Raw genomic sequence first — 22,349 nt, 5'->3', positions numbered from 1 at the left:
TGGGTTAGTCTTATCAATGGGGTGGTGCATTCAAGTGGCCATAGTTAAGTAGAGGGTCCTGGCTAAGATAAAAGCCCATACAGAATGTTTCCAAAATTCCTCTATCAAAGGAAACCTTTAGACTTATCACTGCCCCTGGTCAGCTCAAACCTCCAGTGCTGGAGAAATCATTTAGTCAGGATGGGGAGGAGCAAGCTGCTTGTCATCTTTGGTGCTCTCAGCGGCTGGCAAGGCAGAGGTGTCAGCAGAACACAGGAGCATGAAACATCACGGGTACCTATTGTGCACTCTTGATTCCTTATAACAATATATGACTTGATGATATATGAAGATTTACATTAGATTTACTGCAGCCTGGTAAGTTGTAGATTAAAATTTTTATATTGTCTTTTTATTACTACTTTATTAAAATTGAAAACTGATAGTAACGTTCATATAATTCAGTTTAAAATGCATGCCAATTTTATTAGATAATTCATTATTTGTTTACCCTAATTTCTTAGTACTGCTAATTATACAGTGAAAGTAAATGGTGACCATTGCAATCAAGCAAGATTTAAATGTATATAATATTCGTACAGTTTGAAAAGGATGAAAAAATGTTTAATATTTTTTAATTTTGGATCAATCCTAACAAACAACTCTGCTTCTCTTTTATGTCTCTATGAAGAGACCATGAATGTGTATCAGGGAAGATGGGAAATGTTGTGCGTGGTACTGTTGCCTTTGTCCCCTCAGAGAGATGTCAACGATATTTAGTAGGGGATTTGAAGGAGATGCCTTTTGATCGAACCCTGGACCTCAGCAGTCGTCAGTTACGTCGCTTTCCTATCCGAGCTTCTGCATTTAATGAATTAGTTAAACTTTATCTCAGTGACAACCATCTGAACAACCTCCCCCCAGAATTAAGAAACCTGCAAAAGCTACAGCTCCTAGCTTTGGACTTCAACTGTTTTGAGGAGTTCCCCCTGGTTGTCTGCAGTCTCATGCAGCTTAACATTCTCTATCTCGGCAATAACCGACTTTATGGACTTCCCAAACAGATCAGGCAACTTACAGAGCTTAAAACATTATGGCTAGAGACTAACTGCTTCACCAAGTTTCCTCGAGTAGTATGTGACCTTCCTAACATCAAGACCCTCCACCTAGGCTACAATCAGTTACGTAGCTTACCGCCAGAGCTCGGGCGACTGGAAGAGCTACGCAGCATCTGGTTAGCGGGGAACTTGCTTAATGAGTTCCCCCCTGTGCTGCTGAAGATGCATTACCTAGAGGTGATTGATGTGGACCGAAATCGCATTCAATATTTTCCATCACTTGCCCATTTAAGAGGTTTGAAGCTTGTAATCTATGACCACAATCCTTGTGTTAATGCACCTGTGGTGGATGAAGGTGTGAGACGGGTGGGCCGCTGGGCAGAAAACTCTGATGATGAGGAAGGTGAGAGTGAAGGAATGACTGAAAAAACAGGCATGAAGGTGCAGGAACCACTGGAAGAGAATAAATGAAGATTCGGAAGACACTAGTGAGGAAACGGATGTCATACTATGATGTATTGAGAGCACCTGGAGTTATTTTTTAATACAGACTGGTCAAGGTGTTTGCGAAAATGACATTGCTAATAAAGTAATAATAATTGCTCTACAAAAGTATAGTTTTTCTACAAAATGGTGCTAAATAGCACTAAAAGTGGTTCACAGGATCGTAACCATAGGGGAACCATTTTTAGTGCTAAACAGGACCTATGTGGAACCTGTGTAGAACCATACTGTGCTATGTTGAACCATAATGCTTTAGCACCACTTATGGTTCTACAGAGGTGTTAAAAATGGTTCCCATATGATTACGAGCTTTTAGTACTATTTAGCACCATTTTTTTATAGTGCTGTAATAAAATAATATTTTGTTTTAAAGTAGAATTTTGAAGGAGAATAGAAAATATTTTTTAAATAAAACAAATTTTTTTGTGAAAATGTATGTTTATGGCACATTTCTATTGTTTTAAAATCATAGCATTAAAAGTTTAAGTGTAACCAAATGTACCCCTCTCTCTCTCTCTCTCTCTCTCTCTCTCTCTCTCTCTCTCTCTCTCTCTCTCTCTCTCTCTCTCTCTCTCTCTCTCTCTCTCTCTCTCTCTCTTCCATTTTAATGATAAATGGTAAAATTCTAACTATGTACCTCTGCTCATCAATAATGTAGTTACTTGTAACAGATTTGGGTCTCCATTTTGATGTAAGACTCTTAATAGGTTTTATTAATCCTCTGCTGCTGCTCTCTCATACTGTATGTAGTCAAACAGGTTCACTGCATCCACATATTAAAAATATAGAGAACTTGACATTGTTCTGCTGTGATTTATGTAAACATATTTATAACATGAAATATTGATAAAGAAGTCAACCAAAATGACAAATTATAATAATAAGAACAAATGCTATCCTTAAGTTTAGAAAATATTGTAAGCTCAATGGGAGCCTATGCAAAACAATTCACAAACATTTATGAATTTGGAATAAGTTTTAATTTAACAGTGCCTTCAAGCTTTACATTTTGTGTGTATTTATATATTTTAGTATTTTTCTTATTTTATCCTTTACCTAGCTCCTTAATTCCAATTTATTAATTTTTGTTATTACGATGTTGTGTATTTGTTGTCATGAACTGTTTTATGTACTGTATAATGCGTTGGCAATATTATAATTAAACACAAACGGCAATAAACAACTCGAAATGTAACGTTACATGATACATAATTTCAAAATTGGTCTTTAATTTAAATAAATAAATTAACTTCAATTTTACACCACACGTTTCTGCATCCCGTGAATAAATATGTTTAGCTGTAAAAAAAAGGGCAGAGGTTACATAAGGACTTTTATTTTGAAGGATGAGAAGTCAATCAGCCATTTGGAAGTGAAGCGCAGATCGGTAACACAGAGCTCTGGTTGAGGCAACAGCAATGGGGAAAAAGACTCGCGGAGGCACGGGCAGGAGAACCATATTACAGCTCTCACCACCCGGACCGAACCGCAGCGCAACCGGAGCAACAAGAGAGGAAGGGCTCGGCTCTGGATCCGAAGGTGAGCGATAAGGAGATCAACGAATAACGTAAATGTACTACGTATTTTAAGGTCGTTCGTCGTATGATACTAAAACATGGAGAAGACGATCCATTTTAAAGAAAACACGCTTGTCAGCGAGTGCCAAACTAAGTTAACTCCGGGACCTAGCTGTCAATTTTGACATTTAAATGCTCATAATGTAAACATTGAACTTATAATACACCTTATAATGTTGCAAATTATAGAAGTTATGTTAACTTATAATGTGGCCGAGTTACGTTAATTGCTTACTTTAGCTTTAGCTAGAGGTAACAGTTACCATTGAAACGATAAATATGTGCGCTGTCGGCGCTTTTTAAGGTGCTAATAGTAAGTGTAAATCAAGCATAAAGGTTTAACAGAACCTATTTTTATATATTAAAGAGATGTGTTTATTATTTAAGTAATCTATAAGCCACATTCAGGGTTAGCATTGTTTAGCTTTAGACAAAGCGTTAGCCCGCATGCTAATCATCCGCATCACAACACAAATATCAGCTGACCAAAAAAGCTTGTTTAGCATGTTATGAAACGTAATAAATGATCTGTCCTCTGTTTTAGACGAACCGGAGGGTAACACAGATGGACAGGGAATCCCGAAAGAAGTAAATATAGTTATGAAGGCACCAGCTGTGAAGGCCACACGTGAGTTTTATCCATTTGTTGACATTAAATAATACATTGAGTGTGCAGATATTATAAAACATTGTATTATACATTATACAACGTTGCTAAATATTATTTGTTTATTTTATGCATTATTATTTAAATTATGTGATTACTGTAGATTTGTCTTTGTATTGCTTATGCATTGTGTATTTGCTTTACAGAGGGCCTGTCCTTGCTTGGAGCGTATGAAGATAGTGATGAAGAAGATGCTGGAGAGAGCCAAGCAACTGCCTCAAAGGCAAAACACAACCAGTCTGCAGACATTGACAGCACACTTGCCAATTTTATGGCAGTAAGTAAAACCTTTTTATATGTGTTTACCATCTCTGTGCAATGCCTACTTATGCTTATCCTTAGACTCTGCATGTGCTTTAAATTGACATGAGCTATAATATATTTTTTTCTTTAGGAAATTGATGCTATTACCACACAGCCGAATGAATCCGAGACCGAGGTTAGCGCTCCAGCACCAACTCCTCCTCGCCCAGAGCCTAAAATAGACCAGCAGACCGCTCAAAATGGACCGACACAAGAATTTCAGTACAATACACAGTACTCTCTTGCTGGAGGTGAGTTTTATAGTAGATTTGGGGTTTAAATGGTCAGTGGAATTGCTTTAATTATAACTCCTAGAGATGCAGAACAAAGTTAATGCTTATTTTGTGGTGTAGCTGGGTTGGAGATGGGTGACTGGCAGGAGGTGTGGGATGAAAACACTGGATGTTATTATTACTGGAACACCCAGACCAATGAAGTGGCCTGGGAACTCCCACATTACCTGGCCGACCAGATGCAGAGTCTTCAGTATGCGGGCAGGTGAGTATTGAAACTTGCATGGTCCCAAAAGTTATTTGGACACCTGAGAAAGATCAAAGAGTGTATAAATGTTGTTATATAACAAAAAAACAACAACATATTAAGTATTTTAGACACATTCTGGTTTCAAACATTAGTGCAACATGTCCACAGTTGATTTAAGGTGTACCTGAGGTTCCTGCTACGGCAGCAATGAGAACATCAGGAACTAACTTTAGTGATCTACCATCCAGTTGATTCAATGCGATTGCAAAAAAATGTAACTTTGGAAGCTATGCGATGAATTGCATACATAATAAAGTGTGGCTCAAGTGTCCAAATGGTTTTAGCAGCAGGTAAAGTTTTGCTCCACATCTTTAGCTGTCATCTAATATGTATTTTTTACAGCTCATCTGTAAACGGCAATGGTGTGGCACATCATAGTGGGGTTTATACAGAACAGCAGTCTGTTGCAGTTGCCCCCATATCACAGAAAGAAACCAGGAAGAAGGTAAAAACGTTTCAACGTCCCCTTATTTGCATATGATTAGAATACAACCAGTATTTTTAACATCTTTTTTTAATTTTGTGTCCTCTATCCACCTCAGGATGTGATGGAGAATGTTGTCGCTTTGACCAGTGATGAAGAGGAGAGGCGAGGGGTGGCAGCTACTCTCCTTGCTCCTCTCATCCCAGATGAGGTGAAGGAGGCCGAAGAGAAATGGAGGAAGAAGGTGCTTGGCATGGAGGAGACTGTGGAGGCGACCCAGGATCTGGGAGGAGAAGAGACTCCAACTGTGGATTCTCCGGCTATTCGGGACACTGATAGCCAGAGTAACCTGCGCAGTAGGAATCAGTCTGCAGAATCTTCTGATAGGGAGGAAGAACCTGAAGAGGACACCATGGAACTGGAACTAGCACTAGAGAGGAAAAAAGTGAGTTGCATCATTAGAAATGACTAGGAAGTCATTGATTAAATGAAGCATTTGTCCCTCAATAGGTTCAGGGTTCCCATGGGTCTTTGAAATCCTTGAAAGTTTGTGAATCTGGGGGAAAATTTCAAGACCCTGGGAAGTTTTTGAAAATATACATACATAGATACAGGTCATTAAAGGTGCTTGAATCTATTTTATGCAAGAAGTTTTCTTGAAAAATAAACTATTATTTCCTGTGTAGTGTAGGATAATATCATAAAAATTATAGACTTTAAGCATCTTATATCTTCTGTATGTTGATTAATACCAAAATGCTTTTTTGTATAGTTGTGTTTGACACATGAAAACGTCTCGGGTTACGTATGTAACTGTTGTTCCCTGAGAAGGGCACGAGACGCTGCGTCGTCCTTGCCATACTTCCTGCGTCCTTGTAACGGCGTCTTTAGCAATATTTCAGATAGCGATATACTTCCTGGCTCCCGTGTGACCCTGTCTTTGTCGTTAAGCCTCACCATTGGTTAAATTTGATATACACATTCAGACGCACTTACGCCTGGATGCGTCCCCAAAGTGTCACCGCAATGACACAGCACGAGTTCCCTCAAAAGAGAACTGTAACAATTTACTTAAAAGGTAACACGATGTAACCTTGCTCTCACTTGAAATGTGTCCCCACATTTAGTCCTTGAATTTGACGTTAACTAAGGTGTGGGAACCCTGTAGGTTCAAATGTAGTCCTTTATTTTTTGCAGGCTGAGCTTCGTGCCTTGGAGGAAGGTGATGGCAGTGCTGGGGGTTCGAGCCCATGTTCTGAAACCAGTCAGGATGGGCCACGCAATTTACTTTTAAAGAAGAACAAATGGAAGACCTCTTTTCTCCGTGCTCCAAGTCCTGACTCAAACAGTCGGGGGTCAGACAAGGCAGGATGGGCCACACCTGAGCACTCAGACAATGGTAAAGATCAGTTTTTCCATCAGCTTGGTTCATTTTAGGCAATGTATGATCTTGCAGTGCACAGATCAATAAATATCTGAACCTTTTGTGTTTCAAGCACATTCCAAGACAGCTGAGAAGCAGCCGGAAGAAGAGGAAAAGGTTGTATGCAAAGCTCTTCAAAAGGAAGAAGAGGACCTTAAGGTAGTTTGAGTTGTAGGTAAATTACAGCAATTTCAAAAAGACTTGAAAGCGTTTAAAGCGAATGCAATGACTCTTTAGTTTCAGATTGGAGAGCTTGCCAACACGCTAACCAGCAAAATGGAGTTTTTAGGAATTGACAAAAAAGCCATCTCAAACTTTCAGCTGCTGTTGCTGCAAACGGAGGTACGAAATCACGCACCTAAAGCTGTCTTACGCTAATGTTTAGAGTGGTCTTATAGCATTTCTTTGTATTAAAAAACTGTATTTTTTCCTCCAGACCCGGATAGCAGACTGGCGAGAAGGCGCCCTGAATGGAAACTACCTCCGGCGCAGGCTGCAGGAAGCCGCAGAGCACATAAAACATTATGAACTTAACGCCGCTCCTAAAGGCTGGTCCTGCCACTGGGACAGGTACGCGCTCCTTACCTTTCACATCCTTATCACTCCCCCCCCTAAAACATGTGACGATTGACCACACTGCCTCCACTACTTGACAAACGCGTGACTGTTTTGCGCTTGGTTGTATAACTGGGGAGTGTTTACGGGAATGGATAAAGACAGTTGGTTGTGGTAAACAATAAGGGAGCGTCCCTAAAGTGCCAGCCTGACCACCAAACCAAGCCCCAAAGATATTGGGCCGCGTCTTCTCCCCACTAATCAGTCAAAAGGGGTTCAGTAGCACTTAGGAAGGTGGTTGCGCGTGCGACAGCTTTGAACTTTACAGGACTGCCCCAAAATGATGGGAGAAATGAGTGACTACATGGAAGCTGCGTGTCACACAAGCATCATTAAAGGAAGACGATGCCTTGCCCTCGGAGCCTGAAGGTCAGACCAATCTATTTCATTGATTTACCTGATTTCTTTTCCTTGCACATGATTGCTAAATAAAGATGTTATCTTTCACCCTTTGTTGAAGATGCCTGCTTTAAGGCATCTAGTTGGAAAGGTTATGTCACTGTCAATGTGAGTATTGCCATGACAACTGAGTTTGAATATGTTGATATGTTGGTTTTCAGGATTGCCTTGGAACTTTTTTGTTTGTTTGTTTGTAAGAAAACAAGGTGGGTTCATTATTAGTGCACCCATTTTAATCTGGCTCTTCATCTGGGCTGCCAATGAAGCCTAGTCCAACAATCCCTCATTAGGGAACTAGAGCCCCCTTCCCTTTAACTCTCCAGGGGTCTCACGACCTTACAATCAGTCGAAAGGAAACGATTTTAAGATGTTTCTGTGTGTTTGTTTTCTCCACTTCTAGAGAGCACAGGCGATACTTCTATATGAACGAGCGGACTAATGCTTCCCAGTGGGAGTTTCCAGTTGTGGAAGAAGAGGATGCCAAGCCACCCTTGCCCCCCACACCTGTATCTGGAGATCCCAGCCAACCATCTTTAGAAGCCACTAGTGGTATCGCAGGTTTGTCTCCTGATGAACAAATAAAGGAATGGTTCACCCAAAAATGTAAATACTTATTTACTAACTCATCGTTTCTTTAACAGACATGCAGTCTTGTTGGTCAGTAGCCCAGCCTCATCAGCCACCACTGCCTCCGCTTCCTCCAGAGGACCCACCTCCTCCACCAACACAACCACCACCACCCCCTCCTCCACCTGAATCTCCTCCTCCACCCCCTCCACCACCCCTCAGTGATGACGGAGAGATCGAGGAAGTGGAGATGGAGGACGAGGAGTCAGAACCACCAGCTCCTGGAACTGAAGAATTTAAGGTAACTTTCTTGGAAGTTTTGCTTACAAAGTTGAATAATCGTAGCTTACTTTGCATTATACCCTGTTTTGTTGTCTTTTCTTAGGCCGCCGAAGCTGCAGCTTTAGGGGTTATGGCTAAAGGTCAAAAACGTAAGGCCCCGGGTGTAGGCTCGCTCCCTAAAGCCGTGACCATCGGCAGCAGCCCCATTATCTACACTCATCCCACTCCCACACCTGGTAAGAATAATAATAATGATTTGTACTTCGTTACTGTAACTTAACTTGTTGAATTTTGCTTTAACAGTGCAAGACGTGGGTTCGATGCTTTTGGGTGTCATCATGTTGATAGTTTGTAAAGGATGAACACTAAACTCATGTATTTTTTAAATTTTTTTACAGTCCCAATGTTAGTTGGAAATGCTTACTGGGGGATGACTGCTGCAATTTTACCACCTTTACCTACAGAGACCATAAGTCCACCAATGCCCGTCCTACCTCCCCAGCCACCCCCTCCAACTCCTCAGCCTCCCACCCCCATCGACCCAGGCAAAGTGCTTATAGAAAAAACAAAGAAGCCGAAGAAAGAAAAGGTAGGTATATGGGAAAAACATTTTGTTTTTCGGATGTAGTTTTCTTCATATCTTCCAGTCACTTAAATAATTATAATTTGAAAACGCGGTCTCTTCGTTTATTAAAAGACAAAGAAAAGCAAAACGAAAATGCCGTCTCTGGTTAAGAAGTGGCAGAGCATTCAAAAGGAGCTAGATGAGGAAGAGAAGTCGAGCTCCAGTGAGGAAGATCGAGATCAACTAAAAAGCCGGTACATTGAGGAATGGAAACAACAGCAACTTTCTACGTAAGTTTATAAATAAAAATAGCAATTAATAGATATTTCCCTTTATTTTCTTAGATGTGTAAATTGATTTTGGTTGTATAGTTGCTTATTAGATGAGATGGCAAAAAAGTGCTATTCAAATAAAACTGAAAATTTACATTACCACGATTACCGCGATTGCATTTGAGATAATATAATGACTGTACAAATTAATATTTTTTTAACAGTGGGATGGCTTCGAAAAACGCAAACTTTGAAGCACTGCCCGAAGACTGGAGGGAAAGGATTAAGAAAAGAAAGATGATGCAAACTTCATAACATCAATGTTGGAAACACTGAACATGAGCTTTCATCAGGGTGGACTGAACTGTGTTTTTTTTTGGTGTTGTGTCCAGGGTCACTAAGCTTAAGTATGGACTTAGTTGGACAAATTTGAATGAATGTTTCAATTTACATGGGCACATGTCTGTCAGAGCCTGTTTGAGGTAAACTGTCTGGTAAATTAAAATGCATCATCATCTTGTAAATAGAGATAAACCTAGTTTATTCGTCATTGTAAACTTATTACATTAACTCCCTTTTTATAAAGACACATTAAACCTGAAGGCCCCATATGTACAGCATTTTATGTTGTTGATTTTTTTGTTTACTCCAACCACAAAACCTGTTGCATTTATCTACAAAATGAAACAAAATAAATGTTTAAGGACTTTCCAATATTAAAGCATTTTGTGAAAGGTTAAGGGTGCAAAGAATGTAAAAAAACTGCAACGTTAATGAAAGACATGTAACATTTCTGTCTGTACGCAGCTTATAATATTTTATAAACTATGTTTCACAAACCTATTCTTTTATAGGTACAGAAGATCAATATTTGGGTCAGACCATTCTTAACCATTCTTCCAAACAGATTTTTAAGAGTCATTGTGACATCTTCATAGCACTTTAAATTACGCTTTATCTGTGGGCTTACCTTATTATTTTATTACTTTTTCAAAGGGCGATGAAAGTTATCTTTTTGTATGTGCCAACTGTTTTCTTTTATGAATGATTCTGAAAATTGGTCAGTATGTTTTACTGCACATTAATCTTGTAAATGTCTTAATTTTAAACTGAAAACCTTTTGATGTTCAGTGTAAATGCTGCCTGAATAGCGATGTAGGGCCATTTCAGTTTTTTACTGAACTGTGAAGTTAATAAATTTTTTCAGAAATAAGTTGTTAAAAGAACATATTTGGACATTCGTTGGCATAGTTTTGTCAACTTTGTTGCGGTAGTTTTGAACGCAAGTAGTTTTGGGGCAAAAATCTTTTTAACCCCTTCAGACCCTGTGTCCACTGGAATTGACATCATATGTTTTGTGGTTCAAACCAATAAAAAATCTTATCAACCAATCAAAATAAGGCACACTGATTAAAACACTGGAAAACCAGGTCTGAAAGGGTTAAGAAGCAAATATTGTTATTTCTGTTAAAGTTCCCATGGAACAAAAGTAGTGATTGTCTTATTTTCCCCCTGGTGACTTATATCCAAGTGAAAATGAGGGGCTGCACTTCCAATTTGTCCATTGAGAACTGATTGGAAAGTTTGAAGTTGGGTCATGTTGCTATTTGCATATAACACGGGTCTCCAACCATGGTTGGCACCAGGTTGCCCAAACTGATTTTTCGAGTTGCCCGCTAAAACACATTCTATTAATAGCCTCAATTTATATTAGCTTGGCTTCTTTTATGTATGTTAACATTTTAAACACTGATAAAACATATCAACAAGTAAAATAAAATAACAAGAAAAGTAAAACAAAAAAAGGATGAAGCTCAAAAATAATTTGTAAAAAATACCACAATATTCCAAAACAAATGACAGTTTATCATTTCAATTTCATTACGACTTTAAGCAATATGATATATAAATGTAGGCTATAGCTTAAAGGAAACGTTTGTCAAAATATGGAGGAAGATGAATTATGTCATCATTTACTCACCCCCAAGTTGTTACAAACATGTATAAATGTCTTTGTTCTGCTGAACACGAAGATGTTTTAAAAATGTTAATAACCAAACAGACCTGGGGCACCATTCACTTTCATAGTATTATTTTTTCTTCTATTGAAGTCAATGGTGCCCCTGATCTGCTTGGTTACAAACATTCTTCAAAATATCTTCCTTTGTATTCAGCAGAACAAAGAAATGTATACAAGTTTGGAACAACTCAAGGGCAAGTGAATAATGACAGAATTTTTATTTGTCTGTAAACTATCCCTTTAATATAGCAACAACTCTGTTATATTATTTCATTATGCCTCGACACCACATTTCCGCCTGTATTGAAACGCGCTTCACAGCAAACGCGCGTCGTCTCTATGGCAACCGTGACACAAACGTCAGTTGTGCCTCAACTATAACAGTTTATTTAGGATTCTGTCGTAAGGTCGTTACAAATACTCAACTAAATTATTTACACGCGTTTGGTTTAGTTTAAAGCAAAACAGTGTAATTTGATATCTCAGTAAAGCGCGAAGCTCATTCTTTAGCGATACATTCAAATCGGGCTTCGTGCCTCGAGATGACTTGATGACCCGCGGACGATCACATCGTTTTGACTTTCTGGAATGCAATGCAGGTGAGTGATCGCACAAAATATACCTAAAATAAAATTAAACTCTTCAGTTACAGTCTAACATTCCCCGAGTTAGTTTGTTACCTAACGATACTCTGTTCCGCTTAACCTTCTGCCCTCGTGCTGGTATCCAAACTCACTTTTCTAAACCTTTACTACGTTGTGTCAAAGAAATCAGACGATCCTTTCGAAAGACTCATTTTGCTACACCTTCAGCATTATGGATTCTTCTCAGGTAAGACATTTTGGTAAGCCTTTGTTTACATGTATTGGTAACCTGATATAATTTAATAATCCCAAGTATTGCCTATTATTCTAACTCATATTTACAACTCTCATTTTTGTTTATCTGTAGACAATAGCTCATCTGTGCATTCAGGTGTCTCCATCAAAAGAGAATGGGATGGCAACCAAGACTCCACTACCTCAGACATTATCAACTCGCCAACTGAAAGTAATGACTCCAACATAGAGGAACAGGAGGAACCAAAGCAATGTCCGAGTAAATATCAACATGCCTGTACACAACCATCTACCATCCGACCCTGGACACGTTCATTTCCAGTATCGTAAAGCGGGCACGGCATTGATATGTTGATTAAAGTGCCACAGAAAGATGCAACACGTAGCAAGGAATCATAATTGCCACCCATTGTAGTAGTCATTGCAGGTTGTCATCCAATACGTAGCACTTGAGCCCAACCATCTAGTTCCCATTTGAAATTCATTGCCTTTATAAAAGATTCAGACGCAACATTTAACAACACATACTTAATTGTACATCTTGGTTACAAGGGTAACTTTTAAACAATGCAACTATTGAACCATAAGTTTTTACTGTGTTCCTTCTCAAGACCTTCTCAGTTTGGACAAAGTTCTCAGAACCCGGCAGCTAGTTTTTGACTTTGATGGCGAGAGGCCTGTTCCACGCCTCAGGGACCCATTGGACCTTTTGACACTCCCATCTACCTCCTGTCCATTCCAGGGCGTCCGCTGGCCTATAGAATGCGAAGTGATCCGTGACAAAATCCAGCATATAGGTATCTGTCTTGCTTATTAAAGGGTCACCCCATTATTTTTATTTTTTTTGAAAATATACTTATTTTCCAGCTCCCCTGGTGTTCAACATTTGATTTTTACCGTTTTGGAATCCATTCAGCTGATAGCCGGGTCTGGCGCTACCGCTTTAGCATAGCTTAGCACAATCCATTGAATCTGATTAGACCATTAGCATTGTGCTAAAAAATAACCAAAGAGTTTCGATATTGTTCCTATGATATTGTAACTTAGTAAATTTTACTGGCAGGGGACTGTTTTTGGGCACTGCGTAATATCATTGCACCTCCTGCAGCCATGGTACGGAAGCAAAGTCCTTTATCATATTATGCCAGAATGAGAGTATAGACCGTTTCAGCAGTAACAACATAAACAAGCGGCTGACGGGTCCGCACGTAACTTCCGGTAAGCTCCGTTAAGAATAAATAACAACAAAGTTCCTTAAATGTAGTTTATTTATATAACATGCAAAAAAACAACACAAAGATTACCTAGGAAACCAAAACATTTGTTATTTTCGACGAGGCATTCGTTCAAGAGATCAGTTTAGTAACTAGTCAGACCATTAAAAAAACGAAACCGGAAGTAAGGTTCGGATCCAGACGTGTATCACGTGCGTCCAATGAAACCGTCTATAGTACCTAGCAGTGGCGGCTCGTGACTGCACTTCCGAGGATGCGCTAAATCAAAATAAGTGTTCGGATTGTCATGTGTGTGGTTCCCTTTTCCAAAATATGTCTCATGCGTGTGGAGAGATCCTGTGTGCATCACGTGTTTTGTCAAAATAAGTGCCTGTTGCAGACGCATCAAAACCGTTTATGATAAAAGAGACGCTCACGTTCCCTAAATACACGCAACACACTCCCTTAACAGTAAACTCTGATTATGCATGAGATTGTGCGAGTATCTGGCACACGCTAGTGTTTCCTTTCAAGTTCAAGGCAGCAGGGACTTATTTTGGCATGACACGTGATGCACAAACGATCTCTCAAAGCGCAGAACACATATTTTGAAATGACGAACCACACACATGACAAGCTACATACACGTTGTGACGAATTTCGCATCGTGCGCTTCAAAAAAAAAAGTCACCAGCCGCCACTGTTTCCTAGCCATATCTCCATATTTTCTGTCGGTCTTAGAACACGATGTAACTACAGAAGAGTCAAGTTTTAAATAGGAAAAATATAGAAAACTCCTTGGTTATTTTTTAGCACGATGCTAATGGTCTAATCAAATTCTATGGATTGTGCTAAGCTATGCTAAAAGTGGTACCACCAGACCCGGAGATCGCCTAAATGAATTCCCAAACTGTAAAAATCAAATGTTTAACTCTAGGGGAGCTGGAAAATGAGTATATTTTCAAAAAAAGTGGAGTGTCCCTTTAACATTGCTTATTTTATGTTAACTTTTTAATCTATTACTGAAGTACTTTGTCAGACTGAAACCATGTATATCCAACGATTACATTTTTGCATTTGGCAGATGCTTTTATCCAAAGCAGCATACAGTGTATACAGTTTATCAGTATATGTGTTTCCTATGATCAAACCGACAACCATTTGCACTGCTACGCATTGCCCTACCACTTAATTGGAGGTTTAGAGCCCTGTTTTCTTTTTTTGTTCAATTATTAACTTTTTGTCAACTCTCCATGATCTTCTTAACCCAGAATGGGACCCAATAGAGGCAGAGCCGTTCTATCAGCCGACAGGTGATGAAGATGCTCCAATGCCAATAAGGGAGGAGAGAGAAAGCGTGGTCTACTGCACAGACCCAGGTAACGATGTAGTGAAGATCTATACAGCATCTTTAACTACTTCTAAAGCACAGAAGTTTAAGGACCTTCTTTGTTCGTTCACAGCTACCAAAGCCTCCTATTTTACCTACTCTCGTGTGGGGGGCGGCAGAGGTCCCGTGAAATGTGCCACATCCTGTGCCAATCATCAGGAAGAATCTACACTCGCTTTTGAATCTCGTTTCGAGAGCGGAAACCTTCAAAAAGCAGTGCAAGTGTGAGTCAATCAATAATAACATTTCCAGTCATTTACCATATTCATTACTAGTATATAAGTATACAGCATCCACCTTATTTTCGACATAAATGTAAATCGCCATCTTTGAGCTCTTTTGTGTAAGGCTTTCCAGTGAACCACTATGGTAGTTGTATTACAAGTGACATGAGTGTGTCGTTTTGACTGGCTAGTTAAAGCAACACCAAAGAGTTTTTTTTTTACCTTAAAATAACGTTTCCAAAAAAGTTTCAGTCGTTCATCCACTCGAAACAGGGTGAACGGCACTTTCACATTCGCTTTGCAGCTCTCTATCGGCCAAAACCGCACTTAAGAAGTTTCCAACCGTCGGGTCGCGTTCCTGTAGTTCGAGTGAAAACTACAAAAACTTGCTTTACGGCAAGTTACAATCCAATCAGAGCCAGCTTTGCTGCAGTAGGCTAAATTATTTACGACAGTGGTAATAAACAATTATGCTTTCAACCTGTAGGGGGAGCAAAGAGCAAAAACTCTTTAGTGTTGCTTTAATGTTTATTATGAAATCCAAAAAGACCGACATAATTTGTGCAGTTAATGGTTGCTATAGCTGGTACAAATGCAGTAAATCTTTACAAGAAATGTGTTTTGACCATAATCCACGCACCAGAGCTTAATGTGGATGTGGCGCATGTGCACCCATGATCTGTATCCACACATCCATCCAGTAAAACCTTTTATAGAAACCGCCAGTAAACAATAAATACAACTATTATGCTGATAAAAATATGCAGATTTAGCTGTCTAACTGTGGGTTCACACCAGACGCGAGTTCAACGATTTGCGCGAGTAGATTACATACATAGTCAATGCAAAGATGTGATCAGACGCGTTCTCGCGTGGGGCGATGCTAATGAGGCGATATGGGTGGTGCATTTGCTGCAAAAACATGCACTATTTGCCTTAAACGCATCTTCACCCAAATTGAAAATATTCAACTTGAGCGAAAAATTCGCATGATACGAAGTTAAATCCCGCAAGTAATCTTGAGCAAGAAACGCGATGTCCCGCATTTGGTGTGTACGTAGCATTATTTATTCTGCTATATATTAATTAAAAAATGCGCTTAGAGTACAGAATATATACAACATAAACTGCTTAGTTAATGTTTATATTAGTTCTTAATGTGTTTGCGCATACTTTTGTTTTGTTAATGTTGTTGAAACTCGCAATACGACTACCGTTAGTTTTAGTGGCTCACCAAAAGTCTGAGCTCAAAGATGGCGACGCCCACATTTACGAAAAAAATAAGGTGGATATAAAGGCCGTATCTTCAGCACATAAAAACTTATGATCTGGGCTTTTTTTAGCGGTCAACATGATTATGAGCTGACTTTGCGCACCGACTTGTACACCACTAAGCACACGCAGTGGTTCTACTTCCGGGTGAGGAACATGAGGGCAGGCGTTAGCTATCGCTTCACCATCATCAACCTGATGAAATCCAGCAGTCTGTACAGCGCTGGCATGCGCCCGTTGCTTTACTCTGAACTGGCTGCCTGGCAGAAGGGTGAAGGTTGGAAGCGAGCAGGAACTAACATAAAGTAAATAGACCAAGGTTATATTTTCACAGAATGTTCTTTATATTATGTAGGATGATTTTATGTCAAAATTATGGGTGAAAGTAAAAATCGTTATGAACGTATCACCTGTCTTTTTAGGTACTACCGAAACAACACAGAACAAGATGGTAAAGCGCTGTATTCCCTCACCTGGACTATCGAATTTCCTTATGACAGTGATACCTGCTATCTGGCCCACTGCTACCCATACACATATTCAGACCTGCAGCGCTACCTGCGTGAGGTCATCTCTGACCCCGCCCGTTCGGCTTACTGTAAACTGCGGGTGCTCTGTCGTAGCCTGGCAGGCAATGCTGTGTATGTATTGACGGTGACGGCACCATCCACCAGCTTGGCTGAATGCAAGGCCAAACGGGCAGTGGTAGTGACAGCACGGGTTCACCCAGGAGAGACCAACGGCTCTTGGATGATGCAGGGCTTTTTGGAGTTCTTGCTGAGTGACTTTCCAGATGCCTGTCTGTTGAGGGAAACCTTTGTTTTTAAGGTGAGTGAAGGAGTACAGGGAGCAGATGGAGAACGGGTTTGAGCAAAAGTCTTTTTTTGATACAATAACAGGGTGTTTTGGATACAGATCGTGCCCATGCTGAACCCTGATGGAGTGGTGGTGGGAAACTACCGGTGTTCGCTCACAGGCCGCGATCTTAACCGAAACTATCGCACTCTACTACGGGAATCTTTTCCTTGCGTTTGGCATACTCGGAATATGGTGAAACGGTAACAATCCCATCTCTCCCTTACAATTTGTTACATGGTTTATGTATAACATACACAATATAATCTTCATTCGTCACACAGATTGCTTGCTGAGAGAGAGGTTGTGGTCTATTGCGACTTTCATGGTCACAGCAGGAAAAACAATGTGTTTATGTACGGCTGTACCGATCGCAAAGATGCCTCGCATTGTCTTCATGAGCGCATCTTTCCTTTGATGATGAGCAAGAATGCCAAAGACAAGGTGATGCTTGTAATTTTATAATCTAATTTTAAGAGCAAATAGTACAGTTGTTTAATTCATGCTTTTTTCTTTCTTTCTAGTTTTCTTTTAGAAGTTGTAAGTTTAAAATGCACAAAAGCAAAGAGGGTACAGGACGCATTGTCATGTGGAAACTAGGCATCAGAAACAGCTTCACGATGGAGTCTACCTTTGGAGGCTCAACATTAGGTACGAATTAGGTTATAAGGTGAGAGGCAGACTTAGTCCAACTAGTGTTCACTGTTTGTATTTGTAGGGGATAGGAAAGGCACCCACTTCAGCATACGGGACTTGAAGTCAATGGGTTACTGCTTCTGTGACACTCTACTAGACTTCTGTGACCCTGACCCTACTAAGGTGGTGTTGTTTTAGAATTGACATAATGTTTTTTTACCGTTCTTAAGCATAATTAATGGATTATCGTGTTGAATATATTGTGCGCAGGTCACCCACTGTCTGGAGGAGCTTGGAGTGTTATTGAGACAAGAGGTCAGAAGGAAGCTGGGGAAAGAGATTGACTCTTTAGGTGACCTCTCTGACATTGATATTGAATCCAGGTAACAATATAGTTTCATTGCATCCAGGTTTGTTGGTTTTGTAAAGGTAGCACTTTAAAGTGAAATCTGGAGCTACAAAAATGTACAGTATGTGGAAAATAATGTGTTTTTTAACCATAAACCACACGAACACATTGTATTGTACAGAGACAGGAATTTAAGTTCTGCCCGTGACAACGCATGTGCATCCAATGAAGTTGTCTATAGATACAGTTCTTATTGTTTGTTCATGTTAGTTTATTGTGCATTAACTAATGTTAATATTTGCAACTTTTGATTATACAAATGTTTTAGTAGATGTTGAGATTAATATTAACTAAAATTAATAGAGGCACATTAGTAGTGTAGTTAGTTCAATGTAGTTAACTAATGCTAACAAATCAATCCTTATTACTGTTACCTGTAACAATAAGCATCTTAAACAAGCAGACATGAAAGTGAAAATAGATTAAATGAAACATAAACCTTTAAAAAATGTTAAACTTTATAAGTGCAAATTCTAAAATTGTAAAATCATTTTTGCAGCACCAGTGGATCAAACAGCACTGAATCAGATGGTCTTCCTGTTCATCTTGTAAATGCCACAAGCCAGGTAAAGATTTCAGCAAGAAGCAGACTTACAGTAAAAAAATTATTTTCTCAACTCATTGTTCTGTGGTTTCAGCAATTACAGGGCAAGAAAAAACACCTGCGGAGCCGCAAAGAAAGAAACCGACTCAGGCAGGAACGTGTTCGAAGCGCAGGAGCCAAAATTATTCAAAGGACCGTCAAACATTTGGTAGGTCTTTTTTGGAATCATTCTTCCTTTTATATTTTATATTGTTCAGATTTTAGCACCATAGGTGTATTTAAAAGTGTCTAGACATTTTTTTTATTCAAAAACTGTCTGGTTTTTGGATGCATTTCTTTGTTTAAAGCCAATGAAGGCACAGTATATTAAATTAAAAAACAAAACTCATATAGAATTTGCTTTATTAATATTCCATAAATACTATTAACCCACCAAGCTTCTATACTCATTGGGGTCAAAGACATTAGGTTAGCTCGACACTGATATTTAATATAATACAGCAAAGAAGTGTCTGTTAATGTTATTAAACATCCATTATATTCTTATGGCTTTCTGAAGGACACTTTGCCCTTGAATGAAGATGCGGTCAAAGTGAGAATCCAGGAGAAAATAACTAATAAGGACATCACTAAAAATAAGGTAATGAAGCCACATTCTGTCTGTGAGTTTGATCCAAAATTATGCATATTAATTTTCTGATAGGGGATCATTAAAAACCCTTTCCTCATAAAAGAAAGATATTTAAAAATGTTTTTGGATAATAGGTGCCAGATGTGGCCAGGGCCAATCAGGCCAGCAGGTCTTGGATACCTCATCCCACGGCACACATAGGTGTTATAGATCACATGAACGTTTGGGAGGGCAGACTAGACAAGGTAAAGTAACCGATCTGGAAAAATATATCATTGTACTTTTATCGAATAACTGTAAAGCCGTAAAAAAAGGTCACATGCGACAACCTTATTACAGGTTGCACCTGCCGCCAGTATGCACAACAGTTATTCAGCATGTAGCCACACCGTTTCAGGTAATTGTATTTATTAAATCTGATCATGTACTTATGCCACTGTAAATTCTATCAACAAGATAAATATGCTCATAGTAATGATTAAATACCGGTATTCGACTTTCAGATGATCCTGGACGCAGCACTACCTCATCCGCACCTCACCCGCAGGCGCAAATGCAACGCCTCTTAACTGCTGCCGGTCAGAAAAGATGCCCTTCTGTCCCAGCATCCAGAGAAAAGACACTGTCTATACCAGTTCAACCGCACAACATACCCTTATACCCTGAATTCAGACTACAGCCAGAAATCAAAGGTATGTTTTTATTTCTCATGGGCAGCTTTTCAGCATCTTTTGTTTATGGCGATGATGACATACTGTATTTATTTTGTTTTATCTCATAGGAAGACTTCACATTTCAAATGTTTTGCAGAGAAGGTAAGTAGGCCATCATTACATTTTACACAACAGATATTAACACACAGCATCACTGTTACTTTTGTGCTAACTTTGAGTGTGTTCAGCTATATAAGAGTACTGTAAATAGTCAAATAAAAATTAAATTCCTCTTCTCACAGCCAGCAAAAACTGAGGCGTGATAGACAGGCAAAAGGAGCTCATGTTCCTGTGAAATACTTCACGCCACTAGACAACATGGGAACACTGAGAATCAGTCACAAGACAGATAAACAAGGTTATTATTTCTTCAAAATAATGAATATCGATGTGCATTACATTTAATAAGATGTAAACAAAGCCTCCAAATGTCTTTGGCTCTGTATTATGACTCAAATGATTTTCACTAACTAGGATGCTTTATATTTTACAAGGTGCTATGGCTGGTCTTGCATTACCAGTTACTGCCAGAGAAGCCAAACAAATCAGTAAACAAGCCACAAGAGATTCCTCCGGTTTCCTCCCTGACCTGCACAGGTTTAGTTTCACACTTATCGCATACAGTTAAAAATACAATAAGGTCAAGTGTTCTTTTTACTAATATGTGTTTCTCTATAGCCAGACTCTGCCATTTGGTAACCAGGGTGCGACTGGAGGTCCGAGGTTAGGGAGGCTGCCCAAAGGAAATAAGGCACAGCTGATTATCAGGAGAGATGCTGCCTCCACAGACAGCCTTAGTAGTGAGGACAAGTATGTAAGCTGTTGAACACTTATACTTTATGTACTTGAAACATTTATGAGGTTTCTTATTTGAACATCATATAGTGTCAAGCTGGTATTATTTCTTATGAATGTATATTAAGCACTTCTGTATGGTAAAATATTAGCTCATTTCTGTTCTAAGGTTGCCTCAGGAGTCAATGCAAGTAGAGGACGAATTGACGGACGTTTTACCTCAAAGGACAAAAACGCTGGTCAATCATGACTAACAGAATCTGGGTAAAAGCACACAAGGAAGGTGAAAAGGTGTAAAATCAAGTGCCTAAATACTTTTATGTCCTGAACTACCATTTTTTGTCTGTGCATTTAATAAAAGGCACACTGATAAAGACACATTGTTCATAGCGTGCTGCTCATAATCATATGATAAAAACAAATTGTGCTTTATGCGCTGTCCTTTGACATTGCATGCCCATGTTTGATAAGTATGACCTGTGCTTTTTTCATTTTTTGTATTGTTTTTCCCCCATAGTAAATGAGATGTGTATCAATGATTTTGTATCATTTTATTATTTATACATATAAAAAATATCATAAAAGACACTGGGGTGGTTTCAGGACAGGCATAATCCTAGTCACACACTAAGATGCATGCTTGAGCTGCCTTAATTTTAAAACACCTTGCACTGACGTATCTTAACATATATCAGTGTCATTTTTTTAAGATGCACACCAGAATTGTTTTTTTTGTAAGGATTGTTTGTAAAAACTACTTAACTCTTTCCCCGCCATTGAATTAAGAGAAAACATATGCATAAAAAATGTGTTCCTGATTTTTTATGTTAATCGGCAATACCGCAATTACCCAATTTATTAAAAAACTGAAGCCAAAACGTTATTTCCTAATTTTAAACTCTGTGTATGTTTTGATAATCATTCTGAATCTGATCTCTAACAAAATTCCTTCACAAAAATTCAATTATTTCATCTTTTTGCTAAAATAATTGCATTAAAATACCCATATTTAAGAGTTTATAAGTAGAAAAAAATAAATAGATTTATATGTTATGAAACATTTTTCCCCATTTTGTTTGTTTGTTTGAAAGCAGAGGGTCTGTTCTTTCATTTGATATATTTGTATGTTTATATATTTTTTGAAGAAAATTTCCCTAGAAGGTGTTTTTGAAACTTTTGTGAAAATCACAAATAATGCTGACGAGCAACTTTTCAAAAAAATGGCTGGTGGGGAATGAGTTAAATGTCCTAATATAACTAAAGCCTAGTCTTGGATTAATCTAAACCCTGTCCGTGAAACCACTCCAATACAGGTATGTGTTGGTATAAATGACAAATGAAACATGAAAAAAACAAGGCACTTGATAAAACTAATATTTGAAAAAATAATAATAATGTATTCTCACAGAGATTACCACATAAGCAAGGTTTTTTTTACAGTAAACAAACTACAATGATTTGCAAGTGTCTATTAATAGTTTCCACTGATAATGGATCATTTTAGTAAACTGTACACTCTAAAAAACAAACGGTGCTATATAGCACCAAAACAGTTGCTTTGGATCTTAACGATAGAAGAACCATTTTTAGTGCCATATAGCACCAGTGAAGCACCAGTGAAGCACCTGT

The 22,349-nt window shown here is 38.8% G+C and overlaps 3 protein-coding genes across 4 annotated transcripts; all 3 read left to right on the top strand.

The window, feature by feature from the left end:
* Positions 1-695: 695 nt before the first annotated feature.
* Positions 696-1,508, top strand: lrrc10 (leucine rich repeat containing 10). Its single transcript, XM_065292411.1, has one exon. The coding sequence runs from the start codon at positions 696-698 to the stop codon at positions 1,506-1,508; it is 813 nt and encodes a 270-aa protein (XP_065148483.1).
* A 1,392-nt stretch (positions 1,509-2,900) lies between these two features.
* On the top strand, positions 2,901-10,391 carry fnbp4 (formin binding protein 4). Of its 2 annotated transcripts, none has more exons than XM_065292016.2 (17): positions 2,901-3,080; positions 3,663-3,746; positions 3,932-4,062; positions 4,180-4,339; positions 4,442-4,586; positions 4,974-5,076; positions 5,174-5,500; positions 6,253-6,454; positions 6,552-6,637; positions 6,716-6,820; positions 6,915-7,048; positions 7,893-8,050; positions 8,134-8,360; positions 8,445-8,577; positions 8,806-8,930; positions 9,039-9,196; positions 9,403-10,391. In XM_065292016.2, exons 1-17 carry the CDS (start codon positions 2,960-2,962, stop codon positions 9,491-9,493), a joined length of 2,490 nt encoding a protein of 829 aa, XP_065148088.1. In that variant the 5' UTR covers positions 2,901-2,959; the 3' UTR covers positions 9,494-10,391. The 2 variants fall into 2 exon arrangements, with proteins under 2 accessions (XP_065148088.1, XP_065148087.1); XM_065292015.2 differs by having other exon boundaries at positions 8,740-8,930.
* Positions 10,392-11,547: 1,156 nt separating this feature from the next.
* Positions 11,548-22,271, top strand: agbl2 (AGBL carboxypeptidase 2). Its single transcript, XM_065292413.2, has 24 exons — positions 11,548-11,797; positions 11,966-12,029; positions 12,150-12,296; positions 12,649-12,834; positions 14,523-14,630; positions 14,715-14,865; positions 16,209-16,442; positions 16,560-16,965; positions 17,053-17,195; positions 17,277-17,436; positions 17,517-17,643; positions 17,711-17,811; positions 17,899-18,011; positions 18,537-18,603; positions 18,676-18,789; positions 19,141-19,221; positions 19,347-19,457; positions 19,552-19,609; positions 19,716-19,904; positions 19,994-20,027; positions 20,168-20,283; positions 20,420-20,522; positions 20,604-20,735; positions 20,890-22,271. The coding sequence occupies exons 1-24, from the start codon at positions 11,792-11,794 to the stop codon at positions 20,972-20,974; spliced, it is 3,036 nt and encodes a 1,011-aa protein (XP_065148485.1). The 5' UTR covers positions 11,548-11,791; the 3' UTR covers positions 20,975-22,271.
* The last annotated feature ends 78 nt before the right edge of the window (positions 22,272-22,349 follow it).

Source organism: Paramisgurnus dabryanus, chromosome 23, assembly GCF_030506205.2.
Source record: "Paramisgurnus dabryanus chromosome 23, PD_genome_1.1, whole genome shotgun sequence".
Taxonomy (NCBI): Eukaryota; Metazoa; Chordata; class Actinopteri; order Cypriniformes; family Cobitidae; genus Paramisgurnus; species Paramisgurnus dabryanus.
This window is presented reverse-complemented; position numbering and strand designations above follow the sequence as displayed.

Coding starts and splice junctions, on each gene's coding strand:
- fnbp4 (XM_065292015.2), top strand. CDS start 2,960: ATGGGGAAAAAGACTCGCGGAGGCACGGGCAGGAGAACCATATTACAG. Junction 4,340..4,441: donor ACAGTACTCTCTTGCTGGAG/GTGAGTTTTATA, acceptor TTTGTGGTGTAG/CTGGGTTGGAGATGGGTGAC. Junction 8,578..8,739: donor TCATCCCACTCCCACACCTG/GTAAGAATAATA, acceptor ATTTTTTTACAG/TCCCAATGTTAGTTGGAAAT.
- agbl2 (XM_065292413.2), top strand. Junction 12,030..12,149: donor GCATTATGGATTCTTCTCAG/GTAAGACATTTT, acceptor GTTTATCTGTAG/ACAATAGCTCATCTGTGCAT. Junction 16,443..16,559: donor CGAGCAGGAACTAACATAAA/GTAAATAGACCA, acceptor CTGTCTTTTTAG/GTACTACCGAAACAACACAG.
- lrrc10 (XM_065292411.1), top strand. CDS start 696: ATGGGAAATGTTGTGCGTGGTACTGTTGCCTTTGTCCCCTCAGAGAGA.